Here is a 24858-nt window from a genome sequence, read left to right as displayed (position 1 = left end):
AGGTAGTGAATAGTAGAAGAGCGCAGATTGTGCGCAGGTAGTGAATAGTAGGAGAGTGCAGATAGTGCACAGGTAGTGAATAGTAGAAGAGTGCAGATTGTGCGCAGGTAGTGAATAGTAGGAGAGTGCAGATAGTGCACAGGTAGTGAATAGTAGAAGAGTGCAGATAGTGCACAGGTAGTGAATAGTAGAAGAGTGCAGATAGTGCAGAGGTAGTGAATAGTAAAAGAGTGCAGATAGTGCAGAGGTAGTGAATAGTAGAAGAGCACAGATAGTGCAGAGGTAGTGAATAGTAGAAGAGTGCAGATAGTACACAGGTAGTGAATAGTAGAAGAGTGCAGATAGTGCACAGGTAGTGAATAGTAGAAGAGTGCAGATAGTGCAGAGGTAGTGAATAGTAGAAGAGCGCAGATAGTGCAGAGGTAGTGAATAATAGAAGAGTGCAGATAGTGTGTAGGTAGTGAATAGTAGAAGAGCGCAGATTGTGCGCAGGTAGTGAATAGTAGGAGAGTGCAGATAGTGCACAGGTAGTGAATAGTAGAAGAGTGCAGATTGTGCGCAGGTAGTGAATAGTAGGAGAGTGCAGATAGTGCACAGGTAGTGAATAGTAGAAGAGTGCAGATAGTGCACAGGTAGTGAATAGTAGAAGAGTGCAGATAGTGCACAGGTAGTGAATAGTAGAAGAGTGCAGATTGTGCGCAGGTAGTGAATAGTAGAAGAGCGTAGATAGTGCGCAGGTAGTGAATAGTAGAAGAGTGCAGATAGTGCACAGGTAGTGAAGAGTAGAAGAGTGCAGATAGTGCACAGGTAGTGAAGAGTAGAAGAGTGCAGATAGTGCACAGGTAGTGAAGAGTAGAAGAGTGCAGATAGTGCACAGGTAGTGAAGAGTAGAAGAGTGCAGATAGTGCACAGGTAGTGAAGAGTAGAAGAGTGCAGATAGTGCACAGGTAGTGAAGAGTAGAAGAGTGCAGATAGTGCGCAGGTAGTGAAGAGTAGAAGAGTGCAGATAGTGCGCAGGTAGTGAATAGTAGAAGACTGCAGATAGTGCGCAGGTAGTGAATAGTAGAAGAGTGCAGATAGTGCACAGGTAGTGAAGAGTAGAAGAGTGCAGATAGTGCGCAGGTAGTGAAGAGTAGAAGACTGCAGATAGTGCGCAGGTAGTGAATAGTAGAAGAGCGCAGATAGTACACAGGTAGTGAATAGTAGAAGAGTGCAGATAGTGCCCAGGTAGTTAATAGTAGGAGAGTGCAGATAGTGCAGAGGTAGTGAATAGTAGAAGAGTGCAGATAGTGCGCAGGCAGTGAATAGTAGGAGAGTGCAGATAGTGCAGAGGTAGTGAATAGTAGAAGAGTGCAGATAGTGCGCAGGTAGTGAATAGTAGAAGAGTGCAGATAGTGTGCAGGTAGTGAATAGTAGAAGAGTGCAGATAGTGTACAGGTAGTGACTAGTAGAAGAGTGCAGATAGTGCACAGGTAGTGAATAGTAGAAGAGTGCAGATAGTGTACAGGTAGTGACTAGTAGAAGAGTGCAGATAGTGTACAGGTAGTGACTAGTAGAAGAGTGCAGATAGTGCAGAGGTAGTGAATAGTAGAAGAGCGTAGATAGTGCAGAGGTAGTGAATAGTAGAAGAGCGTAGATAGTGCAGAGGTAGTGAATAGTAGAAGAGCGTAGATAGTGCGCAGATAGTGAATAGTAGGAGAGTGCAGATAGTGCGCAGGTAGTGAATAGTAGGAGAGTGCAGATAGTGCGCAGGTAGTGAATAGTAGAAGAGTGCAGATAGTGCGCAGGTAGTGAATAGTAGAAGAGTGCAGATAGTGCGCAGGTAGTGAATAGTAGAAGAGCGTAGATAGTGCGCAGGTAGTGAATAGTAGAAGAGTGCAGATAGTGCGCAGGTAGTGAATAGTAGAAGAGCGCAGATAGTGCGCAGGTAGTGAATAGTAGAAGATCGTAGATAGTGCGCAGGTAGTGAATAGTAGAAGAGTGCAGATAGTGCGCAGGTAGTGAATAGTAGAAGATCGTAGATAGTGCGCAGGTAGTGAATAGTAGAAGAGCGTAGATAGTGCGCAGGTAGTGAATAGTAGAAGAGTGCAGATAGTGCGCAGGTAGTGAATAGTAGAAGAGTGCAGATAGTGCAGAGGTAGTGAATAGTAGAAGAGTGCAGATAGTGCGCAGGTAGTGAATAGTAGAAGAGTGCAGATAGTGCACAGGTAGTGACTAGTAGAAGAGTGCAGATAGTGCGCAGGTAGTGAATAGTAGAAGAGTGCAGAGAGTGCGCAGGTAGTGAATAGTAGAAGAGCGCAGATAGTACAGAGGTAGTGAATAGTAGAAGAGTGCAGATAGTGCGCAGGTAGTGAAGAGTAGAAGAGTGCAGATAGTGCAGAGGTAGTGAATAGTAGGAGAGTGCAGATAGTGCACAGGTAGTGAATAGTAGAAGAGTGCAGATAGTGCGCAGGTAGTGAAGAGTAGAAGAGTGCAGATAGTGCAGAGGTAGTGAATAGTGGAAGAGTGCAGATAGTGCGCAGGTAGTGAATAGTAGAAGAGTGCAGATAGTGCAGAGGTAGTGAATAGTAGAAGAGCGCAGATAGTACAGAGGTAGTGAATAGTAGAAGAGTGCAGATAGTGCACAGGTAGTGAATAGTAGAAGAGTGCAGATAGTGCACAGGTAGTGAATAGTAGAAGAGCGCAGGTAGTGTACAGGTAGTGAATAGTAGAAGAGTGCAGATAGTGCAGAGGTAGTGAATAGTAGAAGAGTGCTGATAGTGCCCAGGTAGTGAATAGTAGAAGAGTGCAGATAGTGCAGAGGTAGTGAATAGTGGAAGAGTGCAGATAGTGCACAGGTAGTGAATAGTAGAAGAGCGCAGATAGTGCAGAGGTAGTAAATAGTAGAAGAGTGCAGATAGTGCAGAGGTAGTGAGTAGTAGAAGAGTGCAGATAGTGCACAGGTAGTGAATAGTAGAAGAGCGCAGATAGTGCACAGGTAGTGAATAGTAGAAGAGTGCAGATAGTGTGCAGGTAGTGAATAGTAGAAGAGTGCAGATAGTGCAGAGGTATTGAATAGTAGAAGAGTGCAGATAGTGCAGAGGTAGTGAATAGTAGAAGAGTGCAGATAGTGCGCAGGTAGTGAAGAGTAAGGTCACAATACTGTAGATGTTGTGAATATCAGATAAGTGCCTATAGTGTGAAGGGTGTGAGTAGTGCTGTTGACGTTGTTAGGTTACTATGTGACAGTGATGTGTATGGTAGGGGGCATGTATTGTGGGCGGGGTATACTCTGATCGGTGCTGATGCTCCTCCCTACTCCTTGTTAGTTTGTTTACACTCCGTGTCTTGCCCTCGCCTGTAACATGAACACTGTACACACTGGACAGACATTCTTCATAGTGATAGACTGTAAATTATCCAGTATTTCCTTTACTTCCCACCCATCACACAGGCCTGTCACCTCCATGGCGGTGCCCTAGACAACTGCCTATATAGCATATATGGAGATATAGCAAGGTATCACACCATGGCACAATAACAGTTCTATACCCCATACAGTAGTATATAGCAATACAAGACACTTCAGAGGATCAGTAGGAGTTATGAGCAAGTGTGCCAAAAGTTACCAACCCCTGCCCCCTTGACCCTACCCCGGGCGTACACACCTGTGTATCTGCCCTTCCTCCGAGTCCCGCGTTGCACCTCCAGGTGGCTGTCATTGTATAGCTATATAGAAGTACATATCTGAATGTGAAAAGTCGAAAGACAGGATGGTAGCGGTGGAGGAAGCATCCGAAGCACGAGGGTGGACTATGGGGGATGTAGGTGGCATGAGGGGTGAAGGAGGGTACGTAGGTGGAAGACGGTGACAAACATAGAGGATGGAAGAAGTTGGTGGACACCAGACACGACATGGTGGACCGATGAGTCAAGGTCTGAGCAATGGAGAAAAGTTGTGCAGGACAGAGATGGTGGGGGGTTAGGGTAAGACAGGGAGGGGTACTGAAGTGTTCAGAGGGGTAAGTTGGAGGGAGGGAGGAAAGATGTCAAAAAGGCAATGACATCATAGAAGTTCCCAAGAGGTAGGATAGCGGAGGATGGACAGATGGAAGGTGGGATGAAGAGAGGATGATGGTGACAATGGCGAGGACTACAAGTACGTAGGAGTCATCCAGCGCTGGGGTAGAGGGAGCTCAGAAAAGTAGGAGTGTGGCTGTTGCGAGAAGGATTCCTCTGGAAATTTCGCTGCTTTATTTGAAGTGCGTAGTGTGGCTGACGTCATTCCCCACCTCTCCTCCTCCTCCATTCTCCTCCTTCTCCCTTGTAGCCTATCACCTCCTCCTGGCCCGAGCCTCCTCCTTGTCATTCTAGCTGTTGTTCTTCCAGGCTCTGCATTGTGTATGTGCTCTGCCTTGTGCACACCTCCTCGCACTAGTCACTATTATTAGTAGTGTAGCCCTATATTTGTAACCCTTCGTCACTCTGCCCTATACCACGACATCTGTATATTTAGAGTTTCAGCTCTTTGGAGCCAGGTCTGATACTTAATTTCTGCATTGCAGATGGCGGTATTGCTAGGTGATGGGTATGACGGTCTCGCACTATTATCACATGTGACTTGTTATAATTATCCGATGCGTAATCCTGGTTGTGTACAGCTCAGCGCTGGGGGATGGGGGGAGTCATATAACATCAGGAATAACAACTAGATCATCCCTACTCTCATCTATCCCTCTCCACCTTCCTTGTTGTCGCTCACTTCATGGTAGCTATGATCAGCGCCCATCACCACCATTGTTCTATGGAAAGTTCTAGTTGTTCCCCAGCTCTTCTTATGCTGACCTCCCACCTTGTGCTCCTCCGATCTCCTTACTAAAATTTCCTCTCTCTACGACCCTCTCCTTGTCTTCTTCTCTTCCTCCTGCACTTGTCAGGTGGTGCAACGTATACCTTTAAGAGTTGGTTCATTGCATCGGGAAGGGTTAAACCTCATGTCCTGAATGTGCCCGGAGCGCGGTAAGAGCGCAGTTACTCTCCCATAGTCTGACCTACTGGTATTCGATATGGGCCAGGGTACCCAAGGTGGGAAATGGCTTGGTATGACTATTCCCATACGTTGGTTGGGTAAGAAGTAGAGAAGGCTCAAAGGGGCAGGAGGTCACATCTAGCAAGATAAGACGTGTGACAGGGACAAAGCTGTAATGATATCAGCTGGATCAGTGAACCAGCGCACCAGAGAGTGGACACTCGGTGATGGGCGCTGCGTCCTCTGTGACTTTGGAATTGCATGGTCACTTTAGCACACAATTGTGTGTAACCCTGTACTACAAGTACTGCAGGTGGAATACTCCTGGTGACCTGTAGGGGGCGGTGTCCAGGTGGTAGCATTGTATCGGCCATGGTAGGAAGGCCTCCATCCCAGTGCTGGTGACTCCACCACCAGGCAACACTAGCCGAGCCAGGGGTGGGAAAGGAGGACACTAGTTGGGACGGGAAGGAGTAGGGTGATGGGAGCTCACAAGCAAAGGTAAACTGCCCTATGGTTTTGTTCTCAGATAACCCATCACCAAAGGTATCCGGCAGCGGCTTCTTACCCTCAGATAACCCATCACCAAAGGTATCCAGCAACGGCTTCTTACTCTCCGATAACTCATCACCAAAGGTATCCGGCAGTGGCTTCTTACCCTCCGATAACCCATCACCAAAGGTATCCGGCAGCGGCTTCTTACCCTCCGATAACCCATCACCAAAAGTATCCGGCAGCGGCTTCTTACCCTCCGATAACACATTGCTAAAGGTATCCGGCAGTGGCTTCTTACCCTCCGATAACCCATCACCAAAGGTATCCGGCAGCGGCTTCTTACCCTCTGATAACCCATCACCAAAAGTATCCGGCAGCGGCTTCTTACCCTCCGATAACACATTGCTAAAGGTATCCGGCAGCGGCTTCTTACCCTCCGATAACCCATCACCAGAGGTATCCGGCAGCGGCTTCTTACCCTCCGATAACCCATCACTAATGGTATCCGGCAGTGGCTTCTTACCCTCCGATAACCCATCACCAAAGGTATCCGGCAGCGGCTTCTTACTCTCTGATAACCCATCACCAAAAGTATCCGGCAGCGGCTTCTTACCCTCCGATAACACATTGCTAAAGGTATCCGGCAGCGGCTTCTTACCCTCCGATAACCCATCACCAGAGGTATCCGGCAGCGGCTTCTTACCCTCCGATAACCCACCACCAAAGGTATCCGGCAGCGGCTTCTTACCCTCCGATAACCCATCACCAGAGGTATCCGGCAGCGGCTTCTTACCCTCCGATAACCCATCACCAAAGGTATCCGGCAGCGGCTTCTTACCCTCCGATAACCCATCACCAGAGGTATCCGGCAGCGGCTTCTTACCCTCCGATAACCCATCACTAATGGTATCCGGCAGCGGCTTCTTACCCTCCGATAACCCATCACCAGAGGTATCCGGCAGCGGCTTCTTACCCTCCGATAACCCACCACCAAAGGTATCCGGCAGCGGCTTCTTACCCTCCGATAACCCATCACCAGAGGTATCCGGCAGCGGCTTCTTACCCTCCGATAACCCATCACCAAAGGTATCCGGCAGCGGCTTCTTACCCTCCGATAACCCATCACCAGAGGTATCCGGCAGCGGCTTCTTACCCTCCGATAACCCATCACTAATGGTATCCGGCAGCGGCTTCTTACCCTCTGATAACACATCACCAAAGGTATCCGGCAGCGGCTTCTTACCCTCCGATAACCCATCACCAAAGGTATCCGGCAGCGGCTTCTTACCCTCCGATAACCCATCACCAAAGGTATCCGGCAGCGGCATTTTACCCTCGGATAACCCATCACCAAAGGTATCCGGCAGCGGCTTCTTACCCTCCGATAACCCATCACCAAAGGTATCCGGCAGCGGCTTCTTACCCTCCGATAACCCATCACCAAAGGTATCCGGCAGCGGCTTCTTACCCTCCGATAACCCATCACCAAAGGTATCTGGCAGCGGCTTCTTACCCTCTGATAACCCATCACCAAAGGTATCCGACAGCGACTTCTTACCCTCCGATAACCCATCACCAAAGGTATCCGGCAGTGGCTTCTTACCCTCCCTCGTGTACGTATATCAGATGACATAGATGTTGGCCAAACTACTATTCCACCAAGGGCTATAGTACACAGTAGGCTATCGTCAGCCAACAAATATTTCTCCTGTCTACCCTATACACATGCATGTTTGGCTTGGTTATGTGTCCTCGATGGCAACGGACTGTACACTACTGCAAGACTCCTCTGTGAGTGACAACGTATATCCCATTGGCCATGAAGAAATCCAACAGCCCCAACATCTGCCATCGGTGGAGACTCGGAAAAGATTCCATACACATTAGATGACCAATTGGTCGCTGAAATTAATGGTTTTGGCTGACATTTATGTGTTTAGGCAACAATAAGCTCACCATAGACATGAGATCTGATGGTAAATGGTGAGATCTGACAACGTGACATCTCCGGTGGTCAAACATGTAAGATTAACAGCAGTAAAACTGCCTATAATCCTTAGATCGTCGCCAACTGACCGCCGTTCTTCGCGATTGTACCCTACACATGCATGCTCAGCTCAGGCAAGCATGTATGTGTTCTGAATAGTTAGAGGTCATTTTCTGTCCTATGAAGGATTGGTGACAAAAAGGCTCAACATGTGAAAACCTAACACGTCCGATCCTTCTTTCTACTAACACCTCTATACACATTAGACGGTCGGCTGGTTCACCCACCGTTCCTCTTGGGCGCCTGTAAGACGTGAATCACAGCTTCAGTGTATTGTATAGACACGTGACATCGCCGTGGAGAACCGATGCGGCCAAACAAGGGCATGGTATTCACGACCTGGTGACGTATTGGCCACCATCGGGGATTTGTAAGGAGCAGGTGATGGATCAAGACCTACAGAAACAATGACTAGCCACACACCCCGGGACCACCACCAGGAAACCCAGTCCTTTCCTAAGCACCATCACCGGGCCTGGCAAATAACCCTGTAGTGCTCCGATATAGATGGAGAACACCTTGTACTGACCATGTGCAGCACAATTTTTGTTGACGGACTAGTGGCAAGAACTCTAGGCCATCGTAGCCAAGGGGAACCGAAAGATGGAAATACAACGGTCCAGGATCCTAGCATGGTGGATACAGAGAAGGCTCGATGATGCCCAGTCATGGGCGAGGAGATCTGGAGGTCATGCCAGCAAAGTGCATGACGTGTGATGTAGAAGAGGAGAACATGGGACAGTAAGTTTTGTGCAATGGGATAAGTCACTGAGAATATAAGTTGGCACATGGTCTTATCTCCATGACTAGTGGATGGCACTGGGTGAAGATGTGACTACACTCATAGTCGTAGAGCGATAAAGCAGAGCTGGGGTCACAAGATATCGAACGGCTGGACCCATTTGACTTATCGGAGCTGGGACCGAATGATATAGCAGAGTTGGACCAGCAGAGTTGAAGCAGAGCTGAGTCGATGGTGGATCAGACATGTAAGGCTGCGTTCACATCAAAGTCCGATCGGAGCAGTGTCCATCATGGATGAACAAGTCCTGCAAGTCTGACTTATCCATCTGGCGATATGTGAGAAAATAACGGATACCCGATGGACCCCATTATAGTCCATCGAGATCTGTTGTTACCCATCATTAGACGGATCCGTTTTATTGTTTAATCGATTTTTCTGGTCCTGTGATGGATAAATACTGCAGATGTGAACGCACCCTAACGGATACGGACCGGCGATGTGGTAGAGCTGAGTCCATAAACCAGTGGGGCCGAGGCTACTTTTGTGTAGAATCACTGGGCCATGAGGAGTAGTATTAGATTATACGGGATGCAGGATACAACCTGTATATATAGGGGGCGTCCCGCTGCCTGAGCCGACTCACTGATTTGCACCGGGTTGCTGCAGAAACTTAATATTCCATACAGTCATGGAAGAGCTGGACAAGGAACAAACACGTGGTGCTGGATCCAAGGGAGACGCAGAACAAAAACACCAGATAGTCACAAAAATTAAAGGAACTTTAATGTGCCACAAAGGTCATTTCCAGGAATAAATACATGTATACAGGGCCAGGAGGAGGACAATGTGCAGGTCCGCTGCCCTAACTGTCCAGACTCATGAGCAGAGCCGTCCCTCTCTTGATCCAGTGCTCCACAGGTGACAACCCTGTTTTAAGATCCACGCCAATGACAAAGGAGGCCCGACCGGTGGAGCCAGACCGTACTGGGTAATAGTAACAGGGGCAGGAATATAGACCTGGGGAGAGAACGCGGGTAGAGAGGTGACGATAGATCTTCATTAGAAATGAGCGAGCAATATTCGATCGAATACCTCGCCCCTATAGGAATGCGTGTAAGCGGCTGAACACCAAGGGGTTAAGCACAGTGAATATTCGATGCGCTTAACCCCTTGGTATTCGACCACTTACACACATTCCTATGGGGGCGAGGTATTCGATCGAATATTACTCGCTCAACATTAATCTTCATACATGTAGCCAGAAGACAGCTAGCAGAGATGTATCCCCAGGTGTGACACCATTCCTCCATTGTGTATATACCTATACGTGTCTACCTATACGTCCCTCGTGTACCTTTGCTGCTCTTCTTCTTGCTCTCGGTGGGTCTGAAGTGTACGGTTGGGAGAGGACACACCAGCTGCATTGGTTCTGCTTCCATTAGACAGGAGTTCTTCTTATCCCAGCCGGCGCCCTCCAGGTACAAACCGCGGATCCATACCCCGTCCTGAAGGACCAAGTACCATAAGCGTCATATAACTCTCCCCTATATGAAGGGGTCTCTGGACATGCGGCAGTACTCACCTTAGGAGGATACACCAGGTTATTATCATCTACCGTGGAGACGATGAACTCCCAGGACAGAGAATCCACTGACACCTGCCGAAGGGATGATACCGGATAGTTTCAGTCCGCCATTATTATATATATCACACGTATGTATACCCTAGAGCTTTAGTCCACCATTATATACCGCTCAGTCTCACATTATTCTGTCGGGCTGCACTCTGGAGTACGGCGGTCAAGAATCCAGTTGGGAATGTGAACGCTGAAAGCCAATATAGGACGGGTGGGTGAGCGGTCTCGGCCCAGCGCGCAAACATCTCCACACGTAATGCCAGATCCCGCGTCCAGGCTGCAAGTGGTTTCAGTGATGGATAAGCCTAAAAGCAGAAATGAAATTCCTCATCCTGCCCTCACATCATCCTCATCATCCTCCTGCCCTCACATCACCTCCTCACCTTCTCCCACAGTGGGGGTACACGTGCGTCATATATACAGGTGAAGATCTCCTCCAGCTCGGTGGACATGACCACCAAACCCTGAATACCGTGCTCTAAATCTAGTAGAGAAGTCCTATAGGGAATGGAGACAATCTGATGAGTACCCTCATGTTCTGACCCGTGCCCACTCTCATGTTCTCACCCGTGCCCACCCTCAAGTTCTGACCCGTGCCCACTCTCACGTTCTGACCCGTGCCCACCCTCACGTTCTGACCCGTGCCCACCCTCACATTCTGACCCGTGCCCACCCTCACGTTCTGACCCGTGCCCACCCGCACGTTCTGACCCGTGCCCAGCCTCACGTTCTGACCCGTGCCCACCCTCACGTTCTGACCCGTGCCCACCCTCACGTTCTGACCCGTGCCCACCCTCACGTTCTGACCCGTGCCCACCCTCACGTTCTGACCCGTGCCCACCCTCACGTTCTGACCCGTGCCCACCCTCACGTTCTGACCCGTGCCCACCCTCACGTTCTGACCCGTGCCCACCCTCACGTTCTGACCCGTGCCCACTCTCACGTTCTGACCCGTACCCACCCTCACGTTCTGACCCATGCCCACCCTCACGTTCTGACCCATGCCCACCCTCACGTTCTGACCCGTGCCCACCCGCACGTTCTGACCCCTGGCCACCCTCACATTCTGACCTGTGCCCACCCTCACGTTCTGACCCGTGCCCACCCTCACGTTCTGACCCGTGCCCACCCTCACGCAGCTCCGTGTTTCTCTGACCTGATGGTGCTCAGCAGAGTGTTGTATCTCTGAATCTCCTGTAACAAGACGACATTGAGCGGGTTGGGATCGTCGCTCAGCACCTTCCTTGTTCCCTCGTAGTCGATCTCTTGTGGGATCTTCTGTCGAACGTCGTTCAATAACTCCATGACCTTTGTAGACAAGGATGAGGTTCAGGTTGATCCATAACAAGAGGACCCTCTTAGGGATTTCTGGGGAGGACATTACCTTCTCCTCACGGGTTTGTCCTCCAGACACACTCTGAGTGACCTGGGGTTGCAGAGACAACAGCGTGTCAAACAGAGTCCGCGCCTCCGTGATCTGACTGGCGATGTCGGCATTGGGGTGCTGCCCGAAGGCCTCGGGATGATCCACGGCGGGAAGCAAGCCAATGAACTCCTTGTAGGATGCCAGCGGCCCATCTCGAGGGATGTAATAAGTGTCCAATATGGAGAGTCTTAAGACATAAGAAGTGATATGAAGTCTTATATATTTACCCCTGCACAGCACAGTCGGGGTTCAGCTCCTCCCTTACCTGTAGAACGGGGTGATCAGCGCAGATTCGCAGAAATAATCATTAATGTAGGTTCCTAGTAGTCGTCGGTCCCAGTCGTCCGTCACGTGACCACCATAGTTGACGCCGGCGATCAGATACTTCAAGGCCTCCCATGGCGTCTCCTCGTATTCATCGAGATATAGACTGAGCAGGTTCTCCGAAACCTACGGTACAGAGAGACTCCATCTACCCTGGCCGTACGCCCCATACTGCTGTCTCCTCCATTCTCCAGATGTTTCTAAGGCAGTCAAAAAATCCTCAAAATTCTCTCCAAAAACCGTTGCGAATCTGCTTCACTTTGCAAAGCCAAGACTCAGCTTCAGTTTTACACTGCAGGTTCCACAGGGCTGGTTTTTGGGGAGGATTTTTGAGGTTGAAATCTTCCAAATTCCACACCCTAAACGAAAGCCTCACCTCGAAGTCGGAGTCGTTGAAGCCGTACACTATGTTCCAGCCGAGCTGGAGGAATTTCCTGCGTTCCAGGAGGATACTGTGGAAGAAGCAGAGAGAGAAGAGCAGGCGGCGGTAGCCGGACGTCTTGCCGCAGCGGGAGAACTGAGGCTCGGTGATGAGCTGGTACAGGCGCTTCATGTTGGCGCGTAGACCCTGAGGATATAGCAATGTGTATAGATGGAATATAAGATGTGCCACATGTACAGAGCAGTATACAATCTGATCCCCCATCATGTTACCTTGGGGGGCTCGGTGGTCATCTTAATACTGGCTTGGAGTATGGAGATGGGGAACTCTGGATGGGGACTGGAGCTCAGCCAGAGTCTGAAGTTGGGGTGCGGGTCCTCCACCTGCAGCTGCTCCACCAGCTTATCCAGCTGCGGCATCCATGACAGCGACAGGTGACAATTGGCCAAGAACACCCAGTGCCCTGGAAAAGGGAGAAGCAAAACTTTCACCAGGGAAATCCCAACCCCGGAGTCTGAATTTAATCATCGCTACGGCTTTTACCATCCTTGACTCCTTCCTTGATCATGCGGGTGGCGATCGGAGCCTGGCCTTGTCCTAGAGAGAGGGCCTGGAAGTGCTGGGACATGCCGCACTGCTCTGCCAGCTGAAGGAGGGCGCCGGTGGGATCTACACCGGGAGAGAGGACGAACACCAAGGGAGAGCGGGGAAGAGAGTCCTCAACCACCTGTAAGGAGGCAGAGACAAACATGGCCACTGTATGGGTATGAGAGCGGAGACTAGAGGACGGACCAAGGAGCCGACAACCATCACACGCTGTTATACATTAACCCTCTCCTACTCACTGCCCGCATATCCAGCACTGGGGGTTCGGTGAACTTGGACCCCAGATTGTTGATGATGAAAGCCGTCACGCAGAACGCCACGCGGTCTTGTCGCAGGGATCGGACGATCAGCATCCTCTGCACCTCACTACAGGCGTTCTCCCATTCACCTGTGACAACACAATGAAGATTAAAGGGGTTCTTCAGGCTTAATAATGGATAACCTATCCTAAGTTATCCAACACCTGGCACCCACCGACCAGCGGTGTCATAAAACTTCAGCATTCGGCCTCCTTACACAGCGCTGTACATGGTATAGTGGCTATGCCTGGTAATGCAACTCAGTGCTATTCAATTGAATGGGACCGAGCTGCGAACAGCGCATGTATATATATATATATATATATATATATATATATATATATATATATATATATATACTGTACGTTGTCTATCTCAGTACCTGGCAGGCAGGCGCTCTCAGGCTCGGGGCTGGTGTACCACTGGTGCCAGTCTCGTGGGTACTGCTCAAAAGAGTTCATAATGCCATGGAAGTTAGCCAGCTTGTCCAGCTCTGTTATGTTGTCCCAGTTGGCATCAGAAAGCCACCCGGTGCAGGGATTGTCCATCTGCTCTTCTCGGTCCAAGACCTGTGAGGGTTAAAAGGGGACTCAGTTAAAGCTACACTCCCGTTTGCCATTGTCTCTGGTTATAAAGGGTTAATCATGGCGACACTCACCACTCCTCCACGCAGAAAGAAGTTATATTCGTCCATGTTGAGCTTTCCAGCAACTTCTAGGATTTTGACGCACATCTGGAAGCTGAACAGCAGCTTATGCCTTTCAAAGAGGGCCCGGCAGGTGTACCTATGGGGGGCAGGAGGGCAGAGCGGGCATGGGTTATATATACATATAGGTTATATATACATAGGTTATACTTCCAGCCCAGGAGAGATTGGATCTGACAATGTAAGTTATATCCTTGGTTAGGCTAAAGCAGTGGCTGCTAATGTATAGACCGGGGCTACTTTGGTGGTTCGCAGTCTGACCCCGGGCCATGTTGCACGGCCCCCTGTCTCCTCACTGCTGCATGATGACAACGGTCGGGATAAAGTCTGACCTCCTGCCCACAGTCCCTTATACGCCAATGTATCACAGTAGCGGCAGCAAGGATCGGCAATCGTCCCTACTGCCTGGACTGGAGTAGTATGAGGGTGGATACGCTTCTGTGTACACAGCAGGGGGGGCACTTACCGATCCCTGAGGCTGGTACTGTAATACAATGTGTACGAGATCAGACTTTCTCCCGACCGCTGTCTTTATACAGGAGGAAGGAAGGAGATTCCTGTGAGGCCTCTACACCACCAGTGGGGGCGCTATACTATGTGAGGAACTTATTCTGTGCAGGACCAACTGAAGTGGCATTATACTGTGGGGGCACAAAGAATTTTGCTGTGTGCTGGCATCAATAGGACATTATAACATGTGGGGGGCACTAAAGTGGCATTATACAGGGCTGGAGGATGGTAAATATACAGTGTAGGGAGTAAAGGGATGTTATAGTGTGTCAGGAACAATAAGGGGGCAGTATACTGTGTGGTGGCAACAATAGCGTATTATGCTAAGTGGAGGCCACTAGGGGGCATTATACTGTATGCCGGCAACAATAGAGTAATATACCATGTAGAGGCCATAGGGGGGCGTTATACTACATGGAAGCAACAGTATTGTATTATACCCCGTGGAGGCCACTAGGGGGCGTTATACTGTGTGGGGAAGAAATAATGGCACATTATGCTGTGTAAAGGTAACAATAGGGCAATATACCATGTAGAGGCTGGTAAGGGGGCGTTATATTGTGTTGGGGCATTAAGGAGACCTCCTCACTGTATGTTACACAGAAGCGGGCACTCTCTACATACTGTATGGGAGGAAAAAGGCTTGGTGGGGTCATAGGGGGCTTGGGCAGGACTGAGTGACATTAGAGGTGTGTTGTAAGATGCAAATCCTGGACTTGTGGTTGTTCAGCTTGGACCTTCACCTGACGGCGGACCCTGAGAACTGACGACCCCAGTATAGATGACATCAGGCTGCATTAGTTATATTGCTACTCTACTGTTACCTCTCAGCACTCAGCATTACTCCCCATCTCCCACAATGCAATGTAACAGAAGTCAGTACATATAGAGACCGCACCATACCTTATATATGAGCAGTCTCCACCTCCCCGCACAGCGGCGCACAGTTACCTGTAGACGGCGTACGTGTGGTACTCGTTGAGGTTGGTGATCCGCTCCTCCAGGTTGGCGCTGCGCTTGCTCTTGTCAATGCTCAGATGGAAGAGGTCGATGTAAGAATCCAAGGAGAACTGATACATGGGGTCAATACGTCCCAGGTCGTTCAAGACGAAGAAGAGCAGCGAAGCTCGCTGGGCGCAGGGGCGGTATGCCTAGGTGGGAGACAGGAAGACGTCTGACTGCTAGCCATAGTGACATGAGGCAAGGTCCAGAGCAGCACTACGCCCTCTATAGGCAGTGCAGAGAATGGAGATGTCGGCTCAGCGCTCGTCTTCTTACCTCTCTCGCCAGATCAATCTTCTCTTCAGTCTCCTCGCTGCTCTCCAGCTGCTCGCTCACCTCCGTGGCCGTCACTTTTGAGGTCTGCAGGGTGTTGACCAGTTGCACATCATCCAGGAGGGATCCTGTCGCCTCGTTCAAGAGCCTAAGAGAGTCAAAGACTGTAATGTAACACCCACCATGGAGGGCGCTGTTTCTGAAGCTGCACTGGGAAAGTATGGTCACAGAACGACTGACATCTCCTCTTAGGGAGAGTTAAAGGGGATTCCAGGACACCTGAGGCCCTGCCGACCAAACAGCTCATTGGATGATGTCAGATTCAATGGCCGTATGGTATACAGCAGTTGCTCAGTCCCATTCAAGCGAATGGAGCAGAGCTGCAATACCAAACACAGCCCCTATGATATGTACAGCACTGTGCTGTGCATGCAGCGGGGTTCACCCAAATACTGCAGCCTCTTTCACCACTTCCTCATGATCTAGGGCAGGCATGTCAAACATGCGGCCCGCGGGCCGCATGCGACCCTTTACTGGCATATCTGCAGCCCGCACAAAAGTCTCAAACTTTGTCTCTAAACTTTAGAGACAAAGTTTGAGACTTTTGTGCGGGCCGCAGATGTACAAGGAAAGTGAGCAGTGGATTGGGGCGGCCCTGCTGGATGCAGCGGTCGCCCCTTACCCTTCGCAGAGAGCAGGTCTCCCTGCCTGCTCTCTGCCTGCTCCGCTCCGCCCCCTCCTCCCCACACGTCGGGTGACGTGGCCACGTAATCAGGCCCGCACCCGATGTGTGCCGGCGTCCTACGCGGTCTCACAAGACCGCTGCGCAGGCTGAAGAGCAGAAGCAGGTAAGCTTCTGCAGTAGAAATTGTGACTTTTCAAGTATTTAACCCCTATCCCACGGTTGGAGTGCTGGGGAAGGGTTGGGGTGCTGGGGAGGGGGTGCTGGGGGAGGGGGGCTTTTTTATGTCTGCCTGGCCCTTCCTTGGGCTTGAGGACTGTTTTTTTCCCTCCCACCTTGTAATTCTTTCACTTGGGGGTTAATTGGAGCATTACAGTCTGTAGTGCTCCTATTAACCCCCAAGTGCAAGAATTGCAAGTGGGTGGGAAAAAACAGGGAGGGCCAGACATCCAGAAGCCCCCCTTCCCCAGCACCCCCTCCCCCAACACCCCCCCCCAGCACTCCAACCCTTCCCCAGCACTCCAACACAATAATGGTGTCTGCCAGCTTTAACTGAGGTGCCATTTTACCGGCAATCACAGGCACCCGGAGCAAGATTCGGGGCCTGCGTGCATTTTTATGGCAGCCGGGAGCCTTGTGAGGATCCAGCCTGTCATTCTATACTTTGTATTGTAGGCTACTCTATGTAGCCTGCAATAGAAATGCCGGATTTTTGCGATGCATGGTATTAGTGATCAGTCCCCTAGGCCCTAGCCATTACCAGCTGTGCGGCCCTCGCAACAACCTCTTGTTACTCATGTGGCCCTTGGGGTACCCTGAGTTTGACATGCCTGATCTAGGGTGTACTGGGTGTCTGATACCCATCAATCACATATTGATGACCTATCCTAAGAAGTCCCAAAAAACCCTTTAAGGAAGAGCGCTCGTGAATATCTCTGGCCGATCATAAAGTGAACTGTGCAACCCTACAGTCACAGCTGCACAGTCCTCTCTATCCCCTCCCTGAACTCATCCCATCAGTGCAGGGAGTAAAGACAGGACAACACTAAATCCTGGAGAGGTGAGTAACCACTGGGCCTCAGGTATGTGGCATTAACCCTTTCACTTCCCCAGACCATCAGGGGCCCTTAACCTTTTCAATGGAATCCTTCATTGAATCCCTTCTCTACCCTATACCACAAGGGATGCTGAAGTTAACTCTTTATCGCCATAGATGAATACTGACACTAATATCTATTCTGGCCTAGATCACCAGGGATACAGGAATTAACCCCATTTCTGTACTAGACCACCAGGGATCCTTACATTGTCCATATAATGCTCTATACCACTAGGGATGCTGAAGTTAACTCTGTATCGCCATAGATGAATACTGACACTAATACATTTACTGTCCTAGACCACTAGGGATACAGGAATTAACCCCATTGCTGTACTAGACCACCAGGGATCCTTACATTATCCATATAATGCTCTATACCACCAGGGATGCTGAAGTTAACTCTTTATTGCCATAGATGAATACTGACACTGATACAGTTACTGTCCTAGACCACCAGGGATACAGGAATTAACCTCATTGCTATACTAGACCACCAGGGATCCTTACATTATCCATATAATGCCCTATACCACCAGGGATGCTGACCATAACTGCCCTACAGGAATACTGACACTAATATCTATACTGGCCTAGACCACCAGGTATACCGGAATTAACCCCATTGCTGTACTAGACCACCAGGGATCCTTACATTATCCATTTAATGCCCTATACCATCAAGGATTCTGACAATCACTGCTCTACAGGAATACTGACACTCATATCTATACTGGCCTAGACCACCAGGCATACCAGAATTAACCCCTTTGTGCCCCAGACAACTAGGAATCCTTACAGTAACCCCTTCACTTCCCAACACCACCAAGGATAATGATAGTAACCTCTTCACTGCCGTAGTTCCCCAGGAATGCTGAAAATAATACTTTACTGCCCTAGACCACCATGGATACAGATTGTGTTAGACCTGTTGCTGCCTAATACTATTTGCATGGATGCAATGTGGCCCTATATAAGTATTAGGCAGATGTATGGGAATATGAGACACTGGGGGGTGGTGAGAACCAGTGACGGGGCTCATTTACACTGAATTCATTGACATTGAATAGATCCTGATACATCTATATAAGTATGTGACCCCTCCACCTGAGAATCTCGTCTTCCAGCTCCTGAAGTTTCCGTTTTCCAGCCGCAATGTTCAAGACCAAAGATTGTTTCTGCTCTTCCAGCTCGGGTCGCTCCTTCCGCACCACGCTGCCTAATAGCTGCGCCTCCAGCCCCTGCACACAACCAGAAGGCATCATTAGGATTTCTGCCCCCCTGGCACTGCCATCTTACAGCCAATTCTCCTCGGTCTGATGGGACTATTGTCAGCGCAGATTAATAAACCTTCTCAATTAGGAATTAGTGTGGTGTTATCCTCATGAAGGAATACTTCTAAGTCGCTGGCAAATACCCAAAAAGGAGGAAATGAGATTAACTGAGCTGGCACCGGGCACTTCACTAAATCCCATGACTGTGCCATGGCCGCTCGCCAGCGAGGACGGCTATGAAGTGCAGCGACTAATAGAACAGTGATAAAATACAGTCACGTTGTGTCTTATACTCCACTCACATCCAGAGCTGCATTCACAATTCTGTTATCCTGGCCGAAACAGGTTATCAGCAAGAGTAGATGCAGCTCTGAATGTGACTAGAATATAAGTAAGGGTGCATTCACATGGAGTAACGTGCCGCGTGACCTGGCATGTATACGCCGTGTGAGATTTTGAGCGCCGTATACGCTCCCATTGATTTCAATGGGAGCCTGGATCGTATACGCCGCGTTATTTTGCGGCCGCAAAATAACGCGGCGTATACGAGACTAACTCTCATTGAAATCAATGGGAGCGTATACGGCGCTCAAAATCTCACACGGCGTATACGAGCCAGGTCACGCGGCATGTTACTCCGTGTGAATGCACCCTAAGGGATGGGGACAGAAGAAAATGGATTATATGATAGTGGGAAAGAAATGAGTGGCCGCCGTATACTGGTAAATAATCCTGGAGTCTGAGAGATAATCTAATTATACGGAAGGGTGATAATAATTGGGATAAATGTGTCCAATCAGAGCGTAATGGCAGCTGTATGACACTGCCCCCTAGTGGTGAAGAAAGGGATACACACTGACTCTGATCCTTTACACGGGCTGTATATAAACCAGTGATATAAAGGGGTTTGTCCACAGGATAGGGGATAAATCCTAAATCGGTGGGGGTTGATTTCTGGGACCCGCACCGGTCACTAGAATGGCCTGAATGGAGTGCCAGCGTTGCGGCTCGTTTTTATGTACTTTGGATACATCCCATAGAAAGGAATGGAGACCCAGTTGTAGGACCCTGATGGATCTGGAACTTATCCCCCACCCTGTGATTTGGGAATGAGTAGCATTCATGGACAAAACCCCTTGAAGGACCATGACTTTAGCTCTAGGGTTGCAGGACGATCTTAGGTGACTTCTCAGGGTCAGAGTACTTAAAGGGGTTTTCCATAGGATAGGGGATAACTTGCAGATCAGTAGGGGTCTTTTATCCCTAGTCGGGAATGGAGCGGCTATATCTGACGTTGCCATTGCAATGAATGCTGTGGTGCACCCGCTGCCCAGCCACTGCTCCATTCAGAACGGGGGACTTTCTCCTGGTCAGTAGGGATCAGTCCTATTCTATGCATAAGGGATACATTTTTTAATGGGAAAATTTCTGGGATATACATATTGACAACCTATCCTTAGAATAAATATGTGATCAGTGAGGGTCCAACGCCTGGGACTGTCACAGATCAGCTAGCACAAGAGGCCGCAGAGTTTGGGTGTACCAAACACTGCACCATATATATCGTATAAGACTGAGCTGTTGCTGTATCATGTGACGTTCACGAAGCACTGCAGCCTCTTCATATATCTGATCAGCAGCGGTCCAGGGTGTCAGTCCTCCTTGCCGATCACCTATCCTAAGCTCAGCTTTTCAATTTCTAAGTCCCGTAAAATCCCTTTAATGTGCCTATACATATTGTAAGTGGGCTGAGCTCTCTGACCATGTGGTGCCCAGACCCGCCCCAGATGGCAGGGATAGGATAGTGCATTGTGATTTTCAGGATGCCCGATCCTGCCATAGCCTGTGTAAGGTGTATGGGCGCCTTTACTGACCTGCTCCTTCACAGCAAAGTTGACGATGGTGGTCTGGGAGCTGATCTCGGGGGTGTAATGAGGATTGGACAGCTTGGTTGTGATGTAGAATCGGAATTCAGGGTTATAGACGACATCTTTATCGCCCAGACGGATCTGAAGTTTGCCGCCTGTACAGAATACGGATAGAATACATGTATGGTGCTGAGTATACAGAGGAGACCGTCTGGGTGGGTGCAGACACTACTTCCTGACTGTCTCCCTTTGTACTGGCTACTCACCTATTTTGGTGACCGACTTATTTAAGATGGGAGATAACGAGGGGTCTAGATCCTCCTGAACGTTCTGCAGAAGAGCCGGCATCCCGAACTGCACGGCCTGCTCCAGTATCCGCATGAAATCCGGCATCTGAAGATCGATCACTTTAAGGCCCTGCAGGAGAGAAGACAAGGATGGAAAAATAACTGAAGAAGGCCGAAGACGAGAAGCAAGGACGGCGCCGGAGCTCTTACCTGGGCAGACTCCATGCTCTTGATCCACTTGGTGGCTTGTCCTTGGGGATCGACCATCAGGGGCCACCTGAAAGATCACAAATCACAGTGACTTTGTGCAGGACAAAACCCGCCCGCCTGCTTCAGCCTCGACCCTTTCTAGGCTTAACAATCGATGGCCTATCCTTGACATAGGTCATCAATAAAAGATTGGTCTGATACCAGAGACTGCATCAATACCAAGCACAGCGCCATATGCTGTATAGTGGCGGTGCTTGGTATTACAGCTCAGGCAAATAGGCCATGAATGTGACATAACAGGAGCTACTGCTGGGGAGGGGGGGTTCCCATGTGTTGGACCCCTGTTGATCTTCAATTGATGACCTATTCTAATAGGACTCAATGGTGACCAGAGGCCTGACTTAATTTTATAATATATTTTTGGGGGCAGGAGACATTTTTCGGAAAAAAAAAAATCTTGCAGCCACCAGCGGGGGGAGCTCTGGAGCTTCGTGGAGATGTAGTGAGCTGCTGCTGTTAAAGGGATTGGCCAGGAATTTTTTCTGGTGGGGGTCTGGCACACAAATCGTCTGTATGGGGCTGCATTTGACGCCCGTACATATCATGGAGCCAGGCACTTCTATAGGAGCTGAGCAAGAGACAATATACAGGGACTGGAGCCAACTACAGGTATCAAATGCAGCCCAATATAACTAATTCATGTGGGGGCTATCTGCACCCCCTCCCACACCGATCAGATATTTATGGCCTATTCTTAGAAAAACCCTAGCCAACTCCTTTAATGCAAACTTTAAATGGTTGTTCCAAGACCAACTGATCACCTATGCTATGGATGGCTCCATGTAGGACCCCTGTGAGACCCCCAACGATTAGAAGCGCCTCACCTACTCTGTGAATGGTTATCGCTTGTGGTTAAAGGACCCCCCCCCCCCCCCCCACCATTAATGTTCGCTCCTCAATCCTAAGAATGAATGGGATGTAGCATTGTTGTCTTTGAGGTTTTTGTCTGCACAGCGGCGCTCCCGACCACCTAGTAGTACCGGGCGCTAGAGCACACCCTATACACATGAATGGGGCCGTGCTGCAGTTTACTGCACAGGGGGTGACACCGATCAGTTCCCATTCTGTCGCTTCCCACGTCTTCCACACACTACATTCTGTCACGTTGTTTGGACATGAGACATGACAATACCTGTTCCCTCTGGTGACAATGACGCCGTTGTCGCTGGAGAAGCTGTCGGAGGGCAGTCCCTGGAGGTTCCACTCCCGCACCTTGGTGGGGCTGGACAGGAAGGTGGTCAGGGAGAAGAGCGGGGAGCACGGCACCAACATCTCTCGCACCTACATGACATCAAAGGGCGGATACAGACTGAGATTGTATGAACGACTGATGGAACTGTCCTCTGTTGTCAGACATTTCATCCTGAAAGTTTAAGGTCCCCCAGCCCCAGTGGGAGATCTGTAACAGGGCCCCAAATACCACAAGCAGGTGTCTTATTAAAGGGGGTCTTCCAGCCCCAATAGCGTTTTGATACTAATGAGCTATCCACGGGATGGGTCATTATTATCTGATGGGCCCAGGATCATGCGCAGATCAGGTTGCCTCCAGGGGCATCAGGACCCTGCGCTGATCAGCCTGCTCATACTCCGTAATAGATCCATAGCTGCTGCCCTGTTCATAGCTAATGCCGCAGGGTACTGCAAGGTCTTGAATAGGCCCCTGTCTATAGCGGTAGTGTTTGGGGCCGCAGCGCCCCCAATTATCAGACACTGATGATCTATCCATAGCATCGATCTTCAGTATCTGATCAGTGGGGGTCAGACATAAAAAAATTGGGGCAGAGTGGCAGAAGGAACCTTGGACAGCCTCAAGGACCAGGTCCAATAGGCCGATTGTAGGAAAGGTGAATACAATCTGTTTTCTCTATTAGCTACAAGGCTGCCTGTAGAGTCCGTCACTGGGTGAGTGACAAGATCACGACTATAATCATCACACGTCTAAGATTTTGCAACCACAAATCACCTCCTTAATCCAGATGGAGAGGATTTCCTCCCGGTAGCTGGAGAGAAACGGTCCCATATAGGAGAGGAAGGCCGAGGCCAGCAGGCAGTCACCCACTAGGAAGCCCAGGTCCTGCTCCAGACCCTGCCGAAAAGAATGGTGATGTGTTAACAAGGCAGAAAAGCCAAGATGACCAGAGTAAGATGGAGGGCGGAGGGACCCACCTTGACCGTCTCCTCCCAGCGAGTCTTCTCTCCGGCCAGTCCGGTCACCAGGGTCCCGGCTCTCTGCAGTTTCACCTCCATGAGCTCGGCCTCTGCTCGCAGTTGCTCCTTCTGGGCCAGTTTCTCGTCGTACTGCATCTTCAGCTGCTCAAGACGTTCTCCTACCTGTGAGACAAGGACAGTAAGTAGCGGCCACAGAGACGCAGATGATTCTTTACATCTGAGCGGCCATTATACTACCTCTCTCAGTTTATTCTGGGCTTCGGCCAACGATGCCTGCTTCTCTGCCAGTTGGGCCATGGCAGCGTTCATGCGGGCACGTTTTGGTTCCACCACACGGAATATCCGTCCGTACATCTGCCGAAAAGGGAGAGATCTAGACTGTAGATTTTATCGACTACTTAGGCTATTAGATATCCAGAGCCTTCACCCTACGCTCACCTCCATCGCCCGCACCCACATACACAGGGATCTGGCGGCCAGAGACACTCGGCCAACAATGTCCGGCTGGAAATCGGGCAGGACGCAGTATTGTCCGATCTTCTTCAGGACCCGCTCTGAGATATTGTCCTTGTCAAAGTTAATGAGCTGTTTAATAAAGTTTTGTTCTCCTGAAGAACAAAGGGATGAATGGATTACACAGAGGTAGACATGTACCCCCCCACCCTGACGTCTCTACGCCCCTATCCCACCCTGACGTCCCCCCCGTCCTCACCTAACTGCCTCTTTGCTTCGGCCCATGTGGGTTCATTTCCTCTCAGGATCATGACGGCTTGCATCACAGTCTCCACCAGGGCGGGAGGGCGGCCATATGCTTTGATCTCAGTCAGATCCTTCTTGTTCAGGGTTTCCAGGGCCTAATGCAAGGAAGACATCCAGCTCAGAAAACCGTACATAGGCCAGAATGTCTCCGTCTGTCCATCCATGAGAAGTTTGGCAGGAAAATAGTGAAATAATAAAAATTCTCTATACTCGAAAGCACATACGGAAGGCTGAGATATAGGCGATCATCAGGAACCAGTCATAAGAGGCTACAAGTATGTCTGAATGAGTCTGTTAGATGGGACAGGTGAGTGTCAGACACCCAGGACTCTCGCAGATCAGCTGGTTGAAACATTACAATGGGGCTGTGCTTGGAATCACAACTTAAAGGAGACTGAGCGACGGCTGTACTGTGTGACAATTGAACATCATCGCCATAGTGTGTCGGAGTGCCCAACCTCTTCAATCAGCTGATCTGTAGGGGTCCCAGGTATCGAATTGTACCAATACAGGCCTGTAGAGTGCAGAGATAGCATTACTTACCCTCATGGCCTCCTCCAGTGCCGGCAGGGCTTCCTCCAGGTCCTTCTGGGCATTATCAGCCAGAGCCTTACACTTTATCTCCTCCGCCGCGATCTTCTCACTGTGAGCTGTGACCGTCTGGTGAAGAAATGCGGACAGTCAAGATGGAGGAGAGGTGACCTGTACTCTGTCCCCCCAGATGGATATGGACCCACCTTCTGCTGCTCATCGGCCTCTCTCCTCTGCTGGACGATGATGACCAGATACTCCTCGCATTGTTTTTGGAATTCGGCCACTTTGCTCCTGGCGACGGCGAGCTGCTCGGACATCTTCTCCACCTTCTCCCGGGTCTCGTCGATCTTAAAGAGCCCGTTCCTGAGCTTGGAGGCTTTCTCACCCAGCTCTGTGCGCTTTTCATTCAGGAGTCTGGATATAAGACACATATGAGTGTCCTGTCCATAAGCCTATA

The 24858-nt window shown here is 49.9% G+C and overlaps 2 protein-coding genes across 2 annotated transcripts in view; both read right to left on the bottom strand.

The window, feature by feature from the left end:
• The window catches only part of KDM6B (lysine demethylase 6B), a 456451-nt gene extending 452157 nt beyond the window's left edge, over positions 1–4294 (bottom strand). The window contains exon 1 of the mRNA XM_075272436.1: positions 3648–4294. The gene's annotated coding sequence lies outside the window, so the exon portion shown is untranslated. The remainder of the gene's footprint in view (positions 1–3647) is intronic.
• A 4832-nt stretch (positions 4295–9126) lies between these two features.
• Positions 9127–24858, bottom strand: part of DNAH2 (dynein axonemal heavy chain 2) — a 67025-nt gene continuing 51293 nt past the window's right edge. Inside the window, exons 60-87 of the mRNA XM_075272429.1 lie at positions 24605–24815; positions 24411–24527; positions 23821–23962; positions 23547–23716; positions 23346–23462; positions 23106–23270; positions 22903–23025; positions 22072–22220; positions 20880–20946; positions 20649–20799; positions 20389–20537; positions 18348–18481; positions 15463–15607; positions 15136–15335; positions 13627–13753; positions 13351–13537; positions 12909–13057; positions 12607–12790; positions 12336–12526; positions 12058–12249; positions 11623–11807; positions 11316–11544; positions 11088–11239; positions 10315–10429; positions 10060–10236; positions 9878–9952; positions 9650–9800; positions 9127–9312 (exon numbers count right to left, since the gene is read on the bottom strand). Of these exons, the coding sequence (XP_075128530.1) occupies positions 9158–9312; positions 9650–9800; positions 9878–9952; positions 10060–10236; positions 10315–10429; positions 11088–11239; positions 11316–11544; positions 11623–11807; positions 12058–12249; positions 12336–12526; positions 12607–12790; positions 12909–13057; positions 13351–13537; positions 13627–13753; positions 15136–15335; positions 15463–15607; positions 18348–18481; positions 20389–20537; positions 20649–20799; positions 20880–20946; positions 22072–22220; positions 22903–23025; positions 23106–23270; positions 23346–23462; positions 23547–23716; positions 23821–23962; positions 24411–24527; positions 24605–24815 (4309 nt within the window). The 3' untranslated portion in view covers positions 9127–9157. The remainder of the gene's footprint in view (positions 9313–9649; positions 9801–9877; positions 9953–10059; positions 10237–10314; positions 10430–11087; positions 11240–11315; positions 11545–11622; positions 11808–12057; positions 12250–12335; positions 12527–12606; positions 12791–12908; positions 13058–13350; positions 13538–13626; positions 13754–15135; positions 15336–15462; positions 15608–18347; positions 18482–20388; positions 20538–20648; positions 20800–20879; positions 20947–22071; positions 22221–22902; positions 23026–23105; positions 23271–23345; positions 23463–23546; positions 23717–23820; positions 23963–24410; positions 24528–24604; positions 24816–24858) is intronic.

This window comes from Leptodactylus fuscus, chromosome 5 (genome assembly GCF_031893055.1).
Source record: "Leptodactylus fuscus isolate aLepFus1 chromosome 5, aLepFus1.hap2, whole genome shotgun sequence".
NCBI lineage: Eukaryota > Metazoa > Chordata > Amphibia > Anura > Leptodactylidae > Leptodactylus > Leptodactylus fuscus.
The sequence above is the reverse complement of the archived record's forward strand: the minus strand, read 5'-3'. Positions and strand labels throughout refer to the sequence as shown.